This window comes from Cololabis saira, chromosome 2 (genome assembly GCF_033807715.1).
Source record: "Cololabis saira isolate AMF1-May2022 chromosome 2, fColSai1.1, whole genome shotgun sequence".
In the NCBI taxonomy this organism is placed as follows: Eukaryota; Metazoa; Chordata; class Actinopteri; order Beloniformes; family Belonidae; genus Cololabis; species Cololabis saira.
In genome coordinates this window covers 20,550,250-20,570,344 of record NC_084588.1, presented here as the reverse complement: position 1 = coordinate 20,570,344, position 20,095 = coordinate 20,550,250, and the positions used below count along the sequence as shown (strand labels likewise).

The 20,095-nt window shown below is 42.2% G+C and overlaps 1 protein-coding gene across 3 annotated transcripts in view; it reads right to left on the bottom strand.

Annotated features, from left to right (window-relative positions):
• Positions 1-20,095, bottom strand: part of fbn1 (fibrillin 1) — a 71,931-nt gene that overhangs the window by 39,845 nt on the left and 11,991 nt on the right. For all 3 annotated transcript variants that reach the window (XM_061740067.1, XM_061740076.1, XM_061740060.1), the window contains 13 exons: positions 10,830-11,027; positions 9,175-9,300; positions 8,087-8,212; positions 6,963-7,115; positions 6,618-6,857; positions 6,193-6,339; positions 5,979-6,098; positions 5,769-5,894; positions 3,853-3,975; positions 2,248-2,370; positions 941-1,093; positions 368-421; positions 94-219 (listed from right to left, as the gene is read on the bottom strand). In XM_061740067.1, the coding sequence (XP_061596051.1) occupies positions 94-219; positions 368-421; positions 941-1,093; positions 2,248-2,370; positions 3,853-3,975; positions 5,769-5,894; positions 5,979-6,098; positions 6,193-6,339; positions 6,618-6,857; positions 6,963-7,115; positions 8,087-8,212; positions 9,175-9,300; positions 10,830-11,027 (1,815 nt within the window). The remainder of the gene's footprint in view (positions 1-93; positions 220-367; positions 422-940; positions 1,094-2,247; positions 2,371-3,852; positions 3,976-5,768; positions 5,895-5,978; positions 6,099-6,192; positions 6,340-6,617; positions 6,858-6,962; positions 7,116-8,086; positions 8,213-9,174; positions 9,301-10,829; positions 11,028-20,095) is intronic.

Genomic DNA, 20,095 nt, shown 5'->3' with positions numbered 1-20,095 from the left:
ACAGACAAAGAGACACGATGATTTTGCTGACGCTGGCTTTCGACATGGAAATTCTCCAGGAAGTCGAGGATGTCACGGAGCAGGTTCACCTACCGACACAGTTTTTGCCCGACAGGTCTACCTCAAAGCCTATGTTGCAGGTGCATTTGTAAGTCCTCAGCATGTTTTCACACACTCCATTCTGGCAGATGTCGGGGTCGAGGGCACATTCATTAATGTCTGATAATCAAAGGGATAATCTGTTAAGGATGCGAGTAAGAAACTCAAAACAACAGCTGCCTTCAGCTGAGGCGTTACTGCTTGGTTGCAACATGCTTGGTGTTTTAAAAACCATCAAATTACATGTGGAAAAGCTTTCTCGTATTACCTCTTTTATCGCCGGTTGTACCGACGCCGTTGGGGCACAAAGCCAGGAAGTCCGCTGCAATAAAACATAGAAAGAGCAGTTTTGGTTGATAAAAGCCGAAATAGCTGCGTCTTTTGCCCAAATTCACGAAAAGTCAAAGCAAGGCTTTTAATACCATATCATTATCTGCAGAAATGCTTTCTCATTTAACCTAGATGTATATAAAACCATCTCTTAATGTGGTTGAATGCTGGCATCTTTTGATTTAGAAACTTTAATTGGCATGACTAATGAGAAGTGAGTGTATAACGTGTATGTTGTGTGTGTGCGTGTGTGCATTTATGTGTGTGTGGATGCTGTTCATGGTCTCTAACTGAGGGCATCTGTCAAACAACTCGACTTCATGACTGCTGCTCTGTTATTTATGAAATCTAATCTGGCATCCAGAGAGGACAGAGCATTCCATCAGGTGATTCTGGCCTTGACATGCGTTTTTTACATTAAATAAGAATACGTGGATGTCTCTATCTGCGTGTCTAGCAGTAGGAGCTGGCTCTATACGTTGAGAGGGTGGCGCGAGTTGAACATGCGTACCGGAGCCTTGTGGCGGGCAGGGTTGGCAGGGCTCTCCGTAGGCGTACTCCGTGCTGGCGCAGCAGCACTCCGACTTGGTCACGGCTCCAAATAATCCCCTAACACACTGCCCCCGCTTGTAGCCACCGTAACACGTACTGCGCATGTGCGTGTCTGTTGGGGACAAAAAGAGAAAACAGCTCGTGTGTGAGTTGCAGATGTGATGAAACAGATTTCGTAAAAAGCCTGGAGACAAAAAGATGGAGAAAGGGAGGTAAGAGTCAGCAGCTCCAATAAACAACAACACTGGCAAAAACAAAGGGTTGTTCTCTTTCCATATCATCCAGGGATTTGAGGCATTCTGCTGCACTGATATCATCCAGAAAAATACTCTCCCAGCAGGAACAACACAATTTCAACATTTTTCCACAAAATTCAAATGAGCATCATTTGGGAAAAATGCTAGAATTTCAAAAAGACCGAAGCATAAAAAGATGTGCTTTCCAGTCACTGCTCAGTGGGATTTGATCTAAATCCTCATCACTGTCATCATCAACACATTAATAGACAGGAGTATGTGATTATTCTGGTTTACATAAAATAAACAGTTGTGTGATTAACAATCCTCAAAGTTCCCATGTAATCAAATTAAATTAAAATAAGTAAATTACACATTACATATCCACATTGGCTGAAACAAAAAAAAAAAAAAAAAAAAAAATAATAAACATGATACTTTAAAGCCATGTCTTCTTGCCTTTCTGGCTTCCTAAGTGGGCAGCTGACACCTCGAAAGCAAAATCTGCCTCACTCCTCAAATGATTTGGAAAGAACTTTGTCAACAGCCATGCTTGTACACTAAAAAGTAGGAAATATCGCATGACAGAAGGCAACATTTAGTGACACGATACTGCAGAGCTTTAAAATGCATTGTGTCTAGATTTCCCAGACAGCTGGTAGAGAGACAGCTGTAAATCTGAACCAACATCAGGCAAAGCAGCTCTTGAGGGCTCAGTGCAGCTGCATACGATGAAAGGGCCTCTCCAAACTGTTTATTTCCATCATCACTTCTGAAAAAGACAAAACGCTGCAGAGACCACATCAGGACCCTGGACCAAGGGAAGAATAGCGCCTTTTCTGATAAATGCTTCACGATTTTTACTCGTTGAAGCCGCAGATGAAGAAGCCAAAAACCTAAGATGCGTTAAGTACTCTTAACTTCAGTTTTTTCTTTGAGTTATAATATCTGGAACAAGTTTTAGAGCTGCAAAGGACTGGGCGATGCACGGTCTGGCTTAGTTCCCAGAGAGAAAACCGCATTTACTCACCAACACAGATTCTTCCATCCAAGCCCACTGCCATCCCAGCCATACACTGGCAGCGGAAAGATCCCTCGGTGTTGATGCAGTGGCCGTTCATACACATGCCTGGAGTCTCACACTCATCAATGTCTACAATCAGACAAAAACAAAATAATTTTTTTTCCCACTTGAATTAATCCCATATCAGTTTTCAAAGTGCAGCCTGACTGCAGCAACCAGTTCTGTGATGGCACCTAAGTAAACATTCTCCTACTTAAACTTCATCACCTCATAGAACAACAGCAATCATCAAAATGATCGTAAACTATGATAAGGCGAGCATGCACATCTCTGTTTATGTATGTTTGTAGCCCCTTTTACATTGGCGAATACCCCGAGGGTACACTTAACCACGGGTCAGGTCCAATGTAAACAGAACTAATGCGGTGGCGGGTCATGGGAGGGGTTTGTTGATCATGTAACCTGAGTACAACCCACCAGGGAAGTTTTTATTTATCTATGAATTATTATTTTATAAAATAAGGAAACAGCTGATGAGAGTAACAGCAGCAGCAGGAGGTTACAGGTAGGATCTATATTTACAAGATGAGTAACTGGGGAGACGAGGAGATCCACGGGATACTCAGCCTCGGAGCCTCGGACGCCATAAACCGGCGTATGTCCACGACCACAAAGGATGGACAAAGTGGACACAAAAATGACAAACTGGGGCTTTGCAAGAAGTCAAAACCCGGCCAAAAAACGCTCATCCCGACGTTTATCCATCCTTCTTTTGAAAATGACACCTGTCTGACGGCGTATAAATCCTATTGGTGTAGGGATAATACATCATTCTACACACCTACACAGTTTAAGTTATATTACACAGATAACGCCCCTCAATTCGCCTTCAGGCACGAGGTGATAAAGAACACGCCTTGTGTTTACATTACCAACGCGCGTTAAACACACGTTCATCATCCAGCAATATTAGCCGGATCCAATCTAAATGGCCTTGTGTGTGTGCAGCTGCTGTATTTGGGCGTGTTGGGGGACAGCCAGGCCTTAGAGGGAGACAATGAGGTCCCAGGGCCCCTTTAGACTTCATATTTCATTAGCAAATGCATACATACTGCACACTTCACCCACGCCCTACTCCTGTGTTTATTTATTCTAATATGACTGAACGAGGTCAGTGCCTCTGAGATCAAACGTCTGTGCATCCAACGTCTCGGCTTTAACTCTCACTGAACTAGTTGGGTGGCAGGATATATTTAACACTGCATCGTTTAAACTGTGTTTGAATCTACAGCTTCCACACAGCAATCCTTCACCTTTTATTGCATGTTGCTCCGTCGGTCGCTGGAGAAGGCCAAATGTCTTTTCTCTTTGCACTAGACAGGTTTAGTGAGGACTGTTTGGATCTCAAAATAGGCGGACTCCAACTATCAACGTGTCCAGCTGGGACGCTAAGGGGTTTTTCCATGGCTTTTGGGGGATTTCTACTCCGTATCTTAAGACTCCCTTTACAGAATTACTAACATGCCAGAGAGGCATCCACCCTCGGAGCTATGTGGAAATTGAGAACAGAAGAATAAGTTACTGGGTAAAAGGATCAATTTTCCAACATACCTACACACATGCGCCCACTGGAGTCAAGCAAGAATCCTGGTTTGCAGATGCATTTGAAGCTGCCGTCTTCATTGATGCACAATCCATTGAGGCACATGTTCCTGATCAGACACTCATCCTGGTCTGTGGATGAAGAGAAACTAAATGATAGGTCAGTAGTAAAGCATTCGGGCAGTTTTTAATGGTTCCGTCGACAAACAGGTGTTTCTTTTTTGTACTTTATAGTCTCTTGACAAAATTGCAACTCAGCTTGCCTGATTTACTTAAAGTAATAACAGGCTGTCAAACAGGGCATGGAAGAAATACTTTCATAGCATTTCAGCATTTCCTACATAATGTAATTACTTGGGCAAACTGCCCAAGTATGTTAGAGGCAGCCCAAATATATCAGCCTACTCAATATATGTTAAAAACCATCCAACAGATTGTGAGTGTGTTAATTAACCTCTGTTTTGTACACAATGAACACACACCTGTTAAATACCAATTGGGTTACATTTCAGACTTTTGTCATACTATATCCATTTTAAATAAAAGTTGAACTTTCTGTCTTTTCTATTTTTCTTTTGCTTTTTACCAAACTTTGCTTACTTTCTGTGCACGATTGTCATTTTCTGTCTTTTTCTACCTCAAGTATAATAAAATGGAGATTATGAACCAATATCAAATGGCCCTTGCCTCAAACATGCAGCCCTTCCCCTCCGTTTTGCACATTTACATGTGAAAAATGGCACAATTCCCAACTTGAATTTAACTTTTGAATGTCTGCTAATCATTGTATAGTATAGTTAGATTCCATTTCAATGAATTACAATCCTCTTCATGAATTAAAAGAAAAAATGCTTGTAGTATATTGATCTCTCAATTGCTATCTAGCTAATAATCACATTCATGTATGTTGATGTCAATTGAAATGTTGCCATCTATCAGCTGTGCTGTACACAAGCTAGAAAATAAAATACAAAAACAACATACCAGTAGCTCACGCAAGCAACATGAGAACTGCATGTTGATCTTTAATGAAAACACATTATGTGAAAGCCATCAGAGGCTACTGATGATGGACGAGAGGAAGGGGAAGAGCAACTGAGAGGACTGGGACTGTCCCCATGTTTAGGTACATTACTGTAAGTGTCACAGCATGAGTGCTCAAACTTTAGCAGACAAACACAAGCATTACCTCATCATGTTGGATACACTGCAGTTATAAGCTCCAGAGAGCTAGAAGATGATCAATAATAAAGCACATATGTCACAAATATATTTGAAACTTTAAATTTAATTTAATTTAGTTCAAATTTAAATTTAGAGACGGTAAAAAACTACAGGGGTCAGATCATCCACATTGGATGGGCGAATATTACAGGGAGGAAAGGTGATTTCCTTTAAATACTTGACACTCGGCAATACTGATCTCTTCTGGAAGACACTTATTGAGTTGCGTTCATTCGGCATAGAAAGTAAAAGTAGTTGTGTCGGCGAATAGGGAAATCTCACACCAGTGTGCTTCTCTGTCTGAGATACGTGTAAAAGTTATTCCAGTACTGACAGATTTGTGACGGGAAGAAAGGGCCAAAACTCACCAAAGTTGTATTGTGAGTTGGATCACTGGCACTATAGAAGCATCTTAATGGTTTCCTTTTATAAACATAGTTCAAGTTTCCTACAATGTCTGGGAATAAATCGCTTCTTTCCTTGCAGAAAGAAGCGATTTATTAATATTGATTCATTTAGAATATTTTGTTAGTAATAAAAAATACAAATATTTTGCAGTTACGAGCAAATTCACGCAAAAATCGACTCAAAAAAATCCAACTTTAACTTATGACAAGGTTTGTATTATATCACTATCGCCATCAGATCCATAGACCATTTATACATTAAACCTACTGTGGAGATGTCAGAACTTAACAGACCTTGACAATTTTTGCCATCTGTTGAAATTTCAAATCCAGCATTGCAGACGCAGTGGAAGCTGCCGTCAGTGTTCACGCAGCGGCCATTGTTGCAGATCCGACCGTTGGCCACACATTCATCCAGATCTAGCAGGAACAAATGAACCAAGCACCGTAAATACTTGCACACTCTTTAAATGTCCCTAGGGTATGTGGGTGAGTATGCATCACCTCGACACTCTGTCCTAGTTGCTGTTGACTGGAATCCAGCAGGACACTGACAGATGTAAGACCCTGGCATGTTCACACAGTCTCCGTGTGCACAGGGCTTTTTGTCACATTCATCTTCATCTGGAGAACAAACGTGAGAGTCAGAAACCTCCCTCCCTTATGTAACTCAAGCTTGACATCAACAAAACATTTACCCTACTGTGTAAAGACTCACCGATGCACTCGCCCCTGACGTCCAGCTTGAACCCCATGTTGCACTCACAGCGATATCCAATACCTGCTGTGGGGATACACCTGCCGTTCAGGCACAGGTTGCGGAAGGCCTGGCACGTGTTGGTGATATTCTGTGAAAGGATTATGCCTGGGAAAAAAAAACATTAATGTAAAATAAGCTGCGTGAAATAAAATAATTTACTATAATGCAGTACCGGTTCCAAAGAAAAGATCAACATTCATGTTCAAGCCAGGTAGTTTTGGGAAAGTGACATTTCACCTGCCTGCAAAAGGCAAATGGTATTTCATAAGCATGCAGCTGGGCCGGATTTGCTTTTATTGCTGGTTATTCACTGTGTTAAGATTTGGCAGGAGCCATCATTCTTCTAATTTAGGTAAAAAAGAATGATTTCAGCCGGAATATACCTGGTTGGCGTGGATCTGGAATCCGAGGATATGGGCTTGGTGTTTGGAATGGACCTTGGATGGGAATCACCTCTGGGAAAAGACGAGGCCCAAGGCCAGTGCCGGGGCCGGGGCCGGGGCCTTGGCCGGGACCTGGACGAGGGTATGGAAGCGGGTAGATGCCGGGGACATCCGGACCCCCTGGCCCCGGCGCTACCCCGCCGGCTTCAGGGATCTGGATACACAGTCTCTGGTACTCCTCTAAGGGGAGCACATTGAGATCCAATGAACGGTTAGCTCTATGCTAAGACATGGAGACTCTTAAGGACAGAAATTTGCAGGTGACGTGATGGCGAGTGAATCCACCTGTTCCACGAATGGGGCACATCTCAGGAGCGGAGCCGTCAGACCAGCAGCGCCCGCTGTCACAACAGCACTGCATCTTAGTCATCAGCTGGGAGTTCTGGTTGGCACAGCGCCCGTTCAGCACGCTGGCGTAGCAGTAGCCGCCACGAACGTCTGCAGGAAACACAGCACCAAGTCAGCTAAATAAACCATGCTGTATGGAATACGCTCTGCAGGTTCAGAACCAAGTTTCAACCACTTCAAAAGGTGGAAGCCACTTCCAACAGTCATCGTTTCAGTTCTGTGAGAACTTTCCCTTCATCCTGCAGTTTCTGGCACTGCGCAGCAGCATGACTCACACGCAGCTCAACATAAATACTTCATATCTTGTTTCACACCCAGCCCATCCGATGTATTCTCACAGAGAAGCGGACCACGCCACAGATCAGATGGTGCAGTCTGACAAGATCTCCCCCATGTGCAGGAGCAAAAGAAGACAAAAAAAATACAAAATAATAATAATAAAATGGTGCCGTAAAGGTCCACGCTAGTATTTTTACTGCATGGGAAACAGATCAAAATGTTCGACCCAACAGTTTTCTGGCATGAAGCACTCCAGACATTCCTTCTATTAAAACATGCTCTCCTGAGGGGGGGTAGTGTGAGTGTGTGTTTACACATGTATATGAATGTGGATGTGGGATTACTTTGACCCACATTCTTCCCTGCTCTGCTTTGGGTGAATTTAGCTGAATTTGGGCGCTTCACTGACGATCTTGATCCCTTCATAAAAAACTGACACACACATATTTCACTTCTTCCAAAAATTGATGCCCACTAAGGTGCAAGACAACTTTATTTCACTTGCTCTTCCGAGTTCGAGGAGCGTACGGCTCATTGTTGTGCAGCTACAAACAAACAAGCAGCTACTGACCTAAATTTCTACCAGCTGGAACGCTGGATGGACTTTCTGCTTTCTGAGTTCTTTCTGCTCTCGGTGCCAAACACAGAGAGTGGAAATAAAGTGGAAAAAGGAAATAGGAGGAAGCAGAACCTTCTTGGCTCAGCTGTTTGGTCTCATACTTTATCTTTCCTAATAGCAAGAAAGAAGAAGTAAAATACAAAAGAATAAGCAGTCAACTTACCTACACACTTGGAGCCATCAACAGAGGTATAATATCCTTGGGGACACTTGCAGAAATAGCTGCCAACAGTATTTGAGCATTCACCCACGCCGCAGAGACCTGGAACGTTTGCGCACTCATCTAGATCTGAGGAGAGAAAAGGCCCACGCTGTAATGAAACCTTTGTAAAAAGGAAATAAACTGAAGTCTCTCTTGAAACGGGAATATCTTTAAGACTAGAGCACATGTTGGCCATGAATATGGAAATGAGACATGGCCACAGGATATTAAATCCAGGAGCCACAGCAGCTGGACCACGGCTAGCCCCGTTTTCCACAAAGTGCTCATCATCAAACACAATGTCTGTTAAAAAACACACACTGCACCTAAGACACATCTGAAATGTCTTTTACACAGTCAGAAGTTTTCCATCAATTATTTCTGGGCACGAAAAAGTGCATATTTTACTCTGAGAATGAGTGCAAGAAAACCAGAGATGAAGTTGGTCTGGAAATTATCACCTTCATGTCTTGATGAGTGAGTATTTTTCCTTTTTTTTTTAACACTTCTACTTTGGAAGTTTACTCGCAAATGGGATGAGGCTTGCTTCAGCCAGAACTATTGAGCGAACTGTGAGTCCTTCAGTGGCCACAATCTGTGAATCCTGACAAGACCAACAACATATATAGGATGACTTAATCTTCCCTGAACTGACAGTACGGTATTTTGGATAATGTGTCGTGTGACAAATTTGGCTGAACCTAAAATGTGAAGGAGAAAAAAAAGAAAACATTTCAGATCTGCATTTCTTTCAAGCCTCATATTTAAGAGTAGCACAGCTGAGAGAAAAGTCAGTGCTGCTTTGGTTTAATTAAACTTATTTAAAGGGAAGGGCAAAATGTGGCTTATGTGTGGTCTTTTCCCCACAAAGTAATAATCAAAATACCATGTCTGAGGTGAACTTAACCACAAGCAGACGGATGTGGCTTTTAACTCCTAAGTTTTAGGAACTTTTAAAGATATTTTTCGGTCTGCTCTGTCATTCAAGCCGACTAGGCAAGTCAGACACTTCACAGCTTCACCGGGATGGCAGCAGGCTTAATTCTTACCTTCACATTTCTGCGAGATCTCATTGAACTTGTGCCCAGCGGGGCATTTACATTCAAAGGATCCCACTGTGTTGATGCAGTTTCCTCCTTGACAGATGCCAGGGATGGCATGGCACTCGTCCACATCTGAACACACAGCGGTAACATAATCAATACCTGACACACATCAAAAATATCTGGACATCTGAAAGAGATTTCGGATGTCCAGATAATTGTTAAATTTGTTTAAATTTTCAGTTTTTGCTTTTTTTTTTTTTTTTTTTAAACCAACCGAAAAAAAAAATTCTATTTCGCAGCTAAATACAGAGCAATGTGCTGTGCTGTTTTTTTTCCATCAAAATAGTTGTTTGGTGTTGCCTCACAGCTAGAAGGTCCCTGGTCTGAATCCTGGCTGGGGCCTTTCTGTGTAGAGACTGAGTGGTCTTCCTGTGCTTGCGTGGGTTTTCTTCGGGTTTCCTCCAAAAACATCTTGAAACTCTAAATTGCCCATAAGAGAGAGTGGTTGTGGTTGTTTGTCTATGTGTGGCCCTACGATGGAGCGTATCTGTCTTTCTCCCAAATAGAGCTGGGATAAGCTCCGGCAGAGCCCCGTCACCCCTGAATAGGTAGAAGCGCGTATAATCATGGATGCATGGATGGATGGATAGTTTGGCTGTGATCATATGTAATGCATTATACTATAGTTGATGGTTTGTTAAATCTAAGTGCTATAATAATACGTTTATAATAACAACAACCAGCCACAACCCAAAGCTGAACAAAGCTCAGAATATTCCTTGCAGTCCACTCCGGAGACCATAAAATGATTTTTGGGGCCAGCCCTTCAGTTTAACACGAACACACACCTCTGCATATGCACAGGCAAATATGGGCTCTGTTTTTAACAGGCTGCCTCTGACTTTTGTTCAAACAACAATGTGACGAGGATTGAGAGAAAGAAAAATGAGTTCACGAGCTGAAAATGAAGCCAACCAGACCAGAGAGATGACAGAAGGTGTGACACGAAGGAATTCGCTCAGTTAAACCAGAAGGTTGTAGCGCTAATCGCACAAAAATGACTGATGTATGTGCCGATAAGGAGGGACATGATGACGCCTCTGATCGGGGTTTGCAATGCATTACTTTGTGAGTTATACCAATGACTAAATCAAATTAATTTAATGAATTTGAGCCACTGAAATGAGAGCCTGCAGGAGGCTGTGAGCCGATGCAGACTAAGAGTACTCCGTGTTCCTCTGGGTCCTGGCTCAGGTCCGCCTCCCCTGCAGAGGTCCTGATGTTGTTGGGTCTGGTGCGGGCAGACACAGTGCCGTATTACCAGAAATGAGCTCTCCCACGTGGCACCACCACTGACCCGTGTTACTGACTCTGACAGTCCCACCACAGCGGGTGTCTGAGGGCATTCCATACACATGTGGGAGGCTCTGCCACCCACCCCAACTTAACCCAATTAGAACTAATCCTCTGGCATGAAGATAGCGGGTAGAGATGAGGGGATGGCAGGGAGATGAGGGTGAGGGCGGACAAAGGGGGAGGAAAGAGTTAAAATGTGAAAAAAGGATAGAAGCAGAAATCGAAGACAGAGAGGTGGGAGAGAGTGACAGAGAGGAATAAAGATATGAAACTGGAAAAAGAGACTGAGGAACAGACTTTACCTTGGCACGCCCCGGTGCGGTGATTTGGTATGAACCCTCTTCGGCAGGGGTGAGGCTGAGCGGGGCACATCTCGCAGGGGTGACCCCAAGCCCGCCCCACGGTGGCGCAGCACAGAGTTTTTGTGCACACAATGCCCGTGAGCTGGCCTTGACACATCTGGTTGTTCACCGAGGCGAAGCACGGCCCGGTGCGGTAGTCTGCAGAGGAAAACCAGAGGTTTGTTTTTCTCCAAACTTAAATCTATCTCTTCACTTCCAGCACAAACACAATGCGAGCGAGTGGGCTATATCATCTGGTTGCCATTTGAAGATGTAAACAGAAGAAAAAATTATTTCTGTGAATCATCTCAGCCAAACGTGTGAAAAACAAACTTTAAGATGAACTTTTAAAGCAGCAACCTGAATGTTGTTCTCTGGGTATAAGGCATTAACAAACTCAGTGCCGTGCACAACCAGAAACCCCGAAAATGAATGTGATTATGCATGACATCTTCAACCTACTCACATTACATGCGATGAAAAGGACTCCAGAGTGGAGAGTAACACACGCCATAAAGAAAGCATTGTCTATTCTGGACATTTTAATTGACCTGGCTCTCAGGTGAATTGTCTGAGTGTGTGTGTGTGTGTGCGCGCATATGTGTGTGTGTGAGTGTGTAGTAGTAGAAGAAAAAAAGCAGAGATAAAGAGGAGGTCTGGAAAACCTTTTAAAGCCGTGTGGGCGGCTTTGGAGAGTAAAGTACGCCCAGACAATGAAAAATCAGTCTGGTGCACATATTTTGTGCTCATCGGCTGCTTAGTTACCTGTGTAGTGTCGATTAGGGAGAAAGGTAGATGTAGCATGTAGTTTGCTGCACTTTACTCTTTTTTCTAGTAATGCAGGAGGTTGCCATCCTGAAGGCCATTTGAGACACAGGGTGTGTCTATGGACCACAGAAGGTGATTTCCATACCAGCTTCAGCTCATTCCTAGAATTCAAGCTAAATAGCTTACAACAAATGTGATGATGTGGAGAAAGTCCCTCCATCAAGACCGTTCTTCTCCCCTCCCCTTTGAACCGGTTCAAGCCTCATTCCCCTGGGCCGCTTCCTTGTGCAGATCTATCCCCTCAACCTATTCCCTCTCCAAGCACCACTCCTTAGTTGTAAACTCCCAGCTGATTTGACAAAAATCACTCAATCTTATCAGGTGAAGGACTGAAACAGAGATAGAGCAAAGAAAGAAAGAAAGAAAGAAAGAAAGAAAGAAAGAAAGAAAGAAAGAAAGAAAGAAAGAAAGAAAGAAAGAAAGAAAGAAAGAAAGAAAGAAAGAAAGAAAGAAAGAATGAAAAACACATCACTCCCAAAAGAATCTGGACGCGATCCAAAGGCAAAAATCATTTCCACATTTCACAGCAGACAACAGACAGCGAGAGGAAAGAGGGAGACCGGTTCCAACAGCGCAGTCGTTTAAAACAAACGAGACATTGTGCGTTTCCCGTGTGGACCGGGGCCCAGCCCAGACCCGTCACGTGCACCGCAGCCTCCACAGTCTCTCTGCCTCTGGCACCAGAGCTGTGTGAAACAGAACTGGGTCATCTCTGGCTCCTTCTGCTGCTCCAGCTCTACAGGAGACCAAATGTTTACGACTCTTTGTCAACTTCTCCTCCCGTTAAGAGGCGACAATGAATTAAAAACCGATAAAGAAGTATAGCTTTGAGGTAACTGTGGTTCCAACTTGGGAAAACCTCGACTCCACAACAATTCAGTGGGACATAATGCCCTCTTGAATCCAACATATCAATAAGAGAGATTCCATAAGAAATATTACAAGAAAAATTCTGCCAACTTCAATACCATGTTTTTTGTGATTTCTTTTGTTCTGCTCTTAAGCACCAACTGAAAAACATTTTTTTTTTAATCATCACAAGCTCCTTTTCCTAAGTCTTTGTTTCTAAATGAGTCATTTCTATAATGAGGGGAGGTGAAGCGCAGCACTGCCCTTAACTGACATCTGGCAGGCTCTGATGGCCTGTCAGAGGTCTAACCCCGGGAAACCGCAACACCATATTTAAGAATCCCAAGCATTCATGTCTTAAAAGTCTACTTACTTTCCAAATGCAAGATACATGCATTGTGTGTCAGTAAGTCATGTAACATTATGTCACGTCCCACTTTTGGCTTCCGATGTATTGTAACAACAGCAGGCGGCTTGGACCGCGCGTTGTTTCATGCTGACGACGTGCCAAGACTCACGAGACTGAACATTTTTCATTTGAATTGTTAGTTTTAGTCATGTCGTAATCCTCACTCCACTTATGTTTTCAATGGACCTCAGCTGTTACGGACGTGTGATGTGGTTCACAGTGTGACTAGGAACAGTTTTAAATCTACTCAAATAAATTTTCATTTGGAAAAATGAAACCTCAAAATGATGGTATCCACACATAACTCAACCCTCAATTCAATGTAAGAATTTTGATCCGCTGCAGACCGAGTTTCACTTTGTAAATGCCCTTGTTGCGGTCTAAAGTGGATGGACAAACATATAAACATTTGGAAATAATGATGTAGTTACACCCTCTTCTGGGTCATAAATAAGCGCCACTGATTCATCAGTGACCACAGTTTGAAGACAATTCACAGATGCTCCTTAATGATGGTGTAACCAACAATATAGAGATGGAGCAACAAGTGCGGCTGACTTCGTTGCTGTTGGTATCGGCCGTTATTCCACCAAATGAAAATGCAATCCCCTACATGTACGGGAAGAAAGTCATTGAGTGAGTAATATGAAACAAAGGTTATTTCCAGCAAAGTTCTCAACCTGTTTTCAGTGAGTGCGAATGGATGTGTGCCACACATTTACGGAGGTGTAACGTGGATGGAGATCTTCATCGCTGAAACACTGACACAGATTCGGATCAGTTTGACTTTGAAATGAATATGGACTTGAACGCAGCTTAAGATAGCTACGTGAGTGAGGTTGTTTTTCGGATCTTATGGTGGTCTTTTTCTTCACACTTGAATCTTTAATTTTATGTTAACATATGAACAAGAAATCTAGCAGTAGATGAACAAGAAGTATTTTTGTCAAAGTCAAATGCAGCTTGTTTGAAATGACACAAAGGAAGTTCTGCCTTTTATCACCCTGCTCATGATTTACTCGTGTCTCTTTCGTCATTACCCTTGAGTCTCTTGTCACCCCTCCTATGATGTTCACTGTAGCTCTGTGAGCCGCCTCCATTGAAAATGATGTGTAACACACAGCCATAAAGCAACATGCAGTCGCCGCAAGAGACGACCGCGACAAGAATCAGAAGTTATTCGGAAGATATTTGGTAGAAACAGGGGCAGAAGACACTCAGGGCAAGACAACACTTTTTTTTAAATAATTAGACCTTCCTTCAAATGAAATTGAAACTGATATTTCAACATAAAGGAAACTCCTTGGATTTAATTAAACTTTTGGATTCGTCATTGTTTGTGAGTCCTTCAGATCCTTTGATGATTTGCATTAACAAAAGTAGAGACCATTGTCCCCAACTGGAAATAAATACATCCAGAGTTAGTAGCTAAAGTCATTTGTAGAAACTTGTTTAAAGGATTTGAATGTAAATATTGGAGAATTAATATGGGTTTTTTCTTTATTTTCAAACAAAAGTAAAAGCAGGCGTCTGTAAAAACAGACTCCTCCTTCATCCAAAATGTCAAGTTAAAAATCCACATTCATATTATCTGAGCATTAGTCATTCTGAGGTTGCGTATGTCAGGTTAATTAATTCTAAATTGTCCATATAAGTGAGCGTACAGTATGTTGTTGTCTAGCGATGGACAGAGCATCTGTCCAGGGCATACCCTGGGATAGACTCCAGCAGATCCTAAAAAGGAAAAAAGCGGGTATGGATAATGGATGGATGGACATTTTTAAGTGTGGAGAAGATTTTCCTTTTTCTGCACCCATCTAAGGGCAAACTCACACGGGGCAATCCCTCTGCTTGTGCCGGGTAGTTATAGATGTGGTGTACATGTGATACTGAATGATGCAGTATGATCACCAGAAAATCATTGTATCGCGCCAGAAATTCAGAAGTGAGAGGCACCAGAACAACTGAAAATAAGTCACAAAGTCAGTAGATTTGCCATCATATCTTCTGTGCTGTTTCTCTGAGACCATGTGTGCTTTGATTAAACAAAAGGGGTGATGGTGATGATGATGATGATGATGATGATGATGATGATGATGATGATGATGATGATGATGATGATGATGATGATGATGATGATGATGTCATGCAGGCGTGTTGCGTAATGATGTAATGATGTATGGACAAGCAGCAATTGCGTTCAAGCACGACGGAGACTGAAGCAATGCGAGTGAAGGCCAGCGAAGGTCAATCGTGTCTGCGCAGTCAGCAACTAGCAAGAGTGAGTTCACCCAAAGTATACGAAAACATCGAAGGAGCATGGAAAAGCATATTGAGCACACTATATGCTCTCCCATGCTACTGATCACGTCATTGTGGACCAACTCAAATGTAATCGGTCCACGTCCCAGCATTGTTCTTCTTCGTATTATAATAGATTGCTGTAGTTTAAGGGAAAATTCCTGATGCCTAATAATTTTCATTTTCTGCTCACATTAGATATAATTTTTTTGCTCCGTTACTATATTTGAGCTACATGTACGACAAAAGGCAAATAACCTGCACTGCAACCAAGTGTCTGGTTCTATGATTACATAGCAAAAATTACAATAAAGGACTGGCATAAACATCCATGCAGGCTATGTGCGTATATACAGCGTAGATGCGTGAATCAGGCTTGGCTCAGCTTTTTTTCATACAACATAACATCGAATCATGAGCCCATGAACCCATGGACTAGGGATGGGCGGTATGGACTAAAAAATGTATCACTGTAATTTCCGACATTTATCCCGATAACGATAAAAATGACGATAAAAAAAAGACCAATTCAACTCCACCTTTTTAACTATAAATCTACAACCACATTCAGTCTTTGGAGCCCCCAAATCACTGCTCTAAAAGAATACTAAATGCTACTAAACTACACCAATTAAATGAGTACACCTGTACTGCAGAACTGTAATGACTCAAATGAAACAAGTTTGAAATGTAAGAACAGATTCAACATTTATTCAAACTGTATGGCTTAAACAGTGGGATAACAGTGCAAACAGCTAAAGTACCATTGTCCTTCAAGTTTTCTTAGCTTATAAAATCACAAAGTAGAAAAAAAAAATACAACCTGATAAATAAAGAAACAAATAAATAAAAGTTCACTGAAAATAAAATCCAATCAGTGATGACCTCTTCTAATATAAATAAAATGTGCAAATTAACCTGTGGTTGTAACATGCCACAAATTAGATACTATTACAATTTTTTTTTCGTAATAGTCAAACGTTATATCGTCACTCTTTTTCAATCCAAACCAGTTCCAGATAACGGAGCTGGAGCCTCGTTTAACAACGAGCTCCTCGCTCTCAGATCCACCTTCCGCCATGTTTGTTACACAAAAACATCATCAATGGGAATTTATCGTTTTTACCGCGAGATGACAAATTCTTACCGTGGGGAATTTTTTTGACGGTATATCGTGAACGGTAAAATATCGCCCATTCCTACCATGGACCCATGAACCCATAGACCTATGAGCCCATAGACCCAGGTCATTGGGTTTAGACGGGTCTGTGGACATGTGTCCTGATCCATTATGTCAGCAGGACTTCTGGATCAGCAAGATGTTTGCTCCAACTCCAATGGTTCTGTTAACTTGCTATCCCCTTGAGTAGCAGCTGCTGAAGCTGGTAGTTGGTTTTATGAGAATAAAAAAATGGATTATGTAAATGATTTGTTTTTTATCCACGCCCCTGATGTGAACAGCAGCACTGGTACCACGATTGAATTCCTCAGAGTTTGGATGAGGACTCCTGCGTCTGCCCACAGCCCAGAAATTTAGCATTGTAGCTTTACTTAAAACAAACTCTCTACTTCACTGGCAGCCAGTAAAGAGCTAAAGAGGGATTAACAAAAACAGGCAAAATCAGGCCTTCCTTGGTAGCAGGCTGCTGTTTTTGAACCTACAGCAAGAGACGAAGGGCTGACTCACTGATTCACACATAGAGAGAATCACTATAATTGAGGTGAGATGGAAAATGAAAACAAGAACTGCACTCCTCAAATCAAAAACAGACTGACATGCTTTCGATATTGCGGGCGAGGTGAAAGACGCTGGTCCTGACAAGAGTGGTCTTCTCAGGAAAATCTATTCAACAAAGCCGATGGATGTTTCCCTCTATACTTTAAGAAAAGCTTTCTTTTGCTTTTTACTCTGAGATTCTTGGCTTGGGATGGCAACATTTCACCAATATTCTGTCTCTATTTGTTACAAAAGTAAGTAATCTGAATAATTGCCCTCACAGTACTTGCCAGGTATCTTCTGTATCTACTTAAAGCCCAGAACAACAAAGCTAGACACAGTAAATTGCCAGAGTAATTACAGGAGCCATGGAAAGTTTTCACAGTACAACAGACCGTTTTTCATTTCATCAATTCCATGTTTCAGTCTTATCAAGATGCCATGCATATCTGACAGGAAAACCTTTTATTACAGGAAAGCGAATACTGAAACCCAAACATGTGCGCAACGAATAAAGCAAATGGAAGCGGAGCATTTTAGCAGTCAGCTGGGATAAACAGGGAGAGGCAGACAGCTGTAGGGTGAAAATGATGTCATTTTATCCGTCATCTTTCTGTGTCTCTGTGTTGGATACAGCTGGGGGATCCACCCTTGTCCCGTACATCTGGGAGTAATCCCACGTGTTCACACACAAACACTTAAACACACAAAGAATGTCAGCCCCGATCTGCCCAGCGAGGATCTCAAAACACGCTGCAACGCTCCTCAGTCTTTTCCATTTTACCGGACTACCATTAGAAAAATGCTGGAAATGTATCCGAGTAGCTGCTGCGGTAAACATGTATAAGTGTCCTAATATGGCAGTGAGGCATTTGTGTTGACTCTCTTTCGTAAGTAACGTGTTTGTGTTGCGATGCGGATACTGAAGGGAGACTCGCTGGGAAGTGGGTCAAAAAGGTTTCCTGGATCAACTCCAAAATGTATTTACACACACAACTCATTCACTTTTACCATATTATAGTAGATGGTGCTCAGTACAGACATCTTGCATGCCATGACATGAAGACAATTTCATGACAGAATGGATCGTAGTTACACTGTCCTTTCATGCAAAATACTTTTCAACATTAAGTCCCCTTTTTCTCATTCACTTCCCTATATAGATGCATCTTATGTGTCACTACATGACAGTTGTGCCCCCCCCGCCCCCAATGTGCATGTTCAGTAGGGATGGGCGGTATGGACTAAAAAATGTATCACGATAATTTCTGGCATTTATCCCGATAACGATAAAAATGACGATAAAAAAATACCAATTCAACTCCACCTTTTTAACTATAAATCTATCTCGCTCTCAGATCCGCCATGTTTGTTACACAAAAACGTCATCAACGGAAATGTATCCTTTCTTTCTTTCTTTCTTTCTTTCTTTCTTTCTTTCTTTCTTTCTTTCTTTCTTTCTTTCTTTCTTTCTTTCTTTCTTTCTTTCAGGCTCATTTCCTTCCTTCATTCTTTTTTCCCTTCCTTCCTTCTTTCCTCCTGCTCTCTCCTTCCTTCTTCCCTTCCTCTTTTCTCCCTTCCTTCCTCCTTTCCTTGTTTTCTCCCTTCCTTCTCCCTTTCCTTTCTTCCTTCATTCCTCCTGCTCTCTCCTTCCTTCCTTCCTTCCTTCACATACGTTGTGCGTGGATTTAACGCAGAACCATACATCAGCTTTACACAAAAACGTCATCAACGGGAATTTATCGTTTTTACCGCGAGATGACAAATTCTTATCGTGAGGAATTTTTTTGACGGTTTATCGTGAACGGTAAAATATCGCCCATTCCTAATGTTCAGTTGTGTTTATTTAACCATACAATCTCATGCAGAGGAAGGAAGAGATGCTGAGAAGTGTCATTTAAAGACCTTAAAACAGTACAACAGAGGCCACTAAGGGTAAGTCAGTGAGGCATTAAAGGAGATATAGTATGCAATATTTACTTTTGTGTGAGGATACAGTTGGGTGTCTGAGGTGACTTTTATATCCAAAGTGCAAAATTATACGGCTCTGTTGCTTAATTGTAGGCAACCCTCGTCTGTAAGTATGTCATTTTGTGAGCTGCTCAAATTTAGAGGGTATGTGACATTATAAAGCCAGATCAGAGTACTTATCTATCCTAAACATGAATTTCTCTACCCAACTTCATATCATGATTTCAAAAGATGCAAACATCACAGTGTGAAGGGGGGGAGTCTAGTCAAGTGCCTGACTCCACCCCCTAAAAACCACCAGTTATGAACAGGTTGGAAACAGAGCTGCTGAACTGTCTCTCTGTGGTATTTTCTTTTTTAACAAAACATGTCAAACATTTATTCAGATTTTGAAAAAAAAAAAAGAAAATAATATGTCTGTTTTAATAAACAAGAGAATTGTTTCACTGACTGACGGACTTCCCTCCGGTGCTCTGGTTGCTGATTTCTTGACAGTGTCGCTCACATGTTGCTACATTCCAGGCAAGTCTTTCACCATCATCCCAAGTGAACACTGGTGTCATAGCCAAAAACTTGATTTTTTTTTAATGCTCTCTCGATAATTTACCCTGCAGCCAGAGGATGGGGCTCTGATTGCAGCAGCAGTATCCCTGTCTCTCACAAAGTGCACATTCCTACCTAAATCACATTTGGAACCAACAAAGAACACATAGATGCAGCAGTCAGCTGCACCTAGTGGCTAGACCACCGGTCAGCAGATCGCTTTGGCAGCATACAGCCCTCAAGCAGCAATGTGTTGATGCCCTGGGAGCAACAGGATATTTCTACATCCAGGAAAACCTCAGAGTCCTCGGTGCAGCTACTTCATCTCTGGTTAGATCATATGTTTGCAAAAACCTCGTGTTCTTGCTTACGTGATAAGATCAAGCTATAATGGGGCACGGTCCTGTAAATTGCTTTCAAAACTGAGTGGGGTGTGCTTTATGCATGTGCTAGTGTTTATGTGAGAGCACAATGGCTTTCCCCTGGGAGGTGATGGTCCCCAGCCAAGAAATTCCAGTGAAAGTAACTACCTAAAACGCCACCGTATCGACACATCTACACTGAAGGAACAAAAAACGTAGATGATAGAGGATTCAGTTTGGGCTGGAA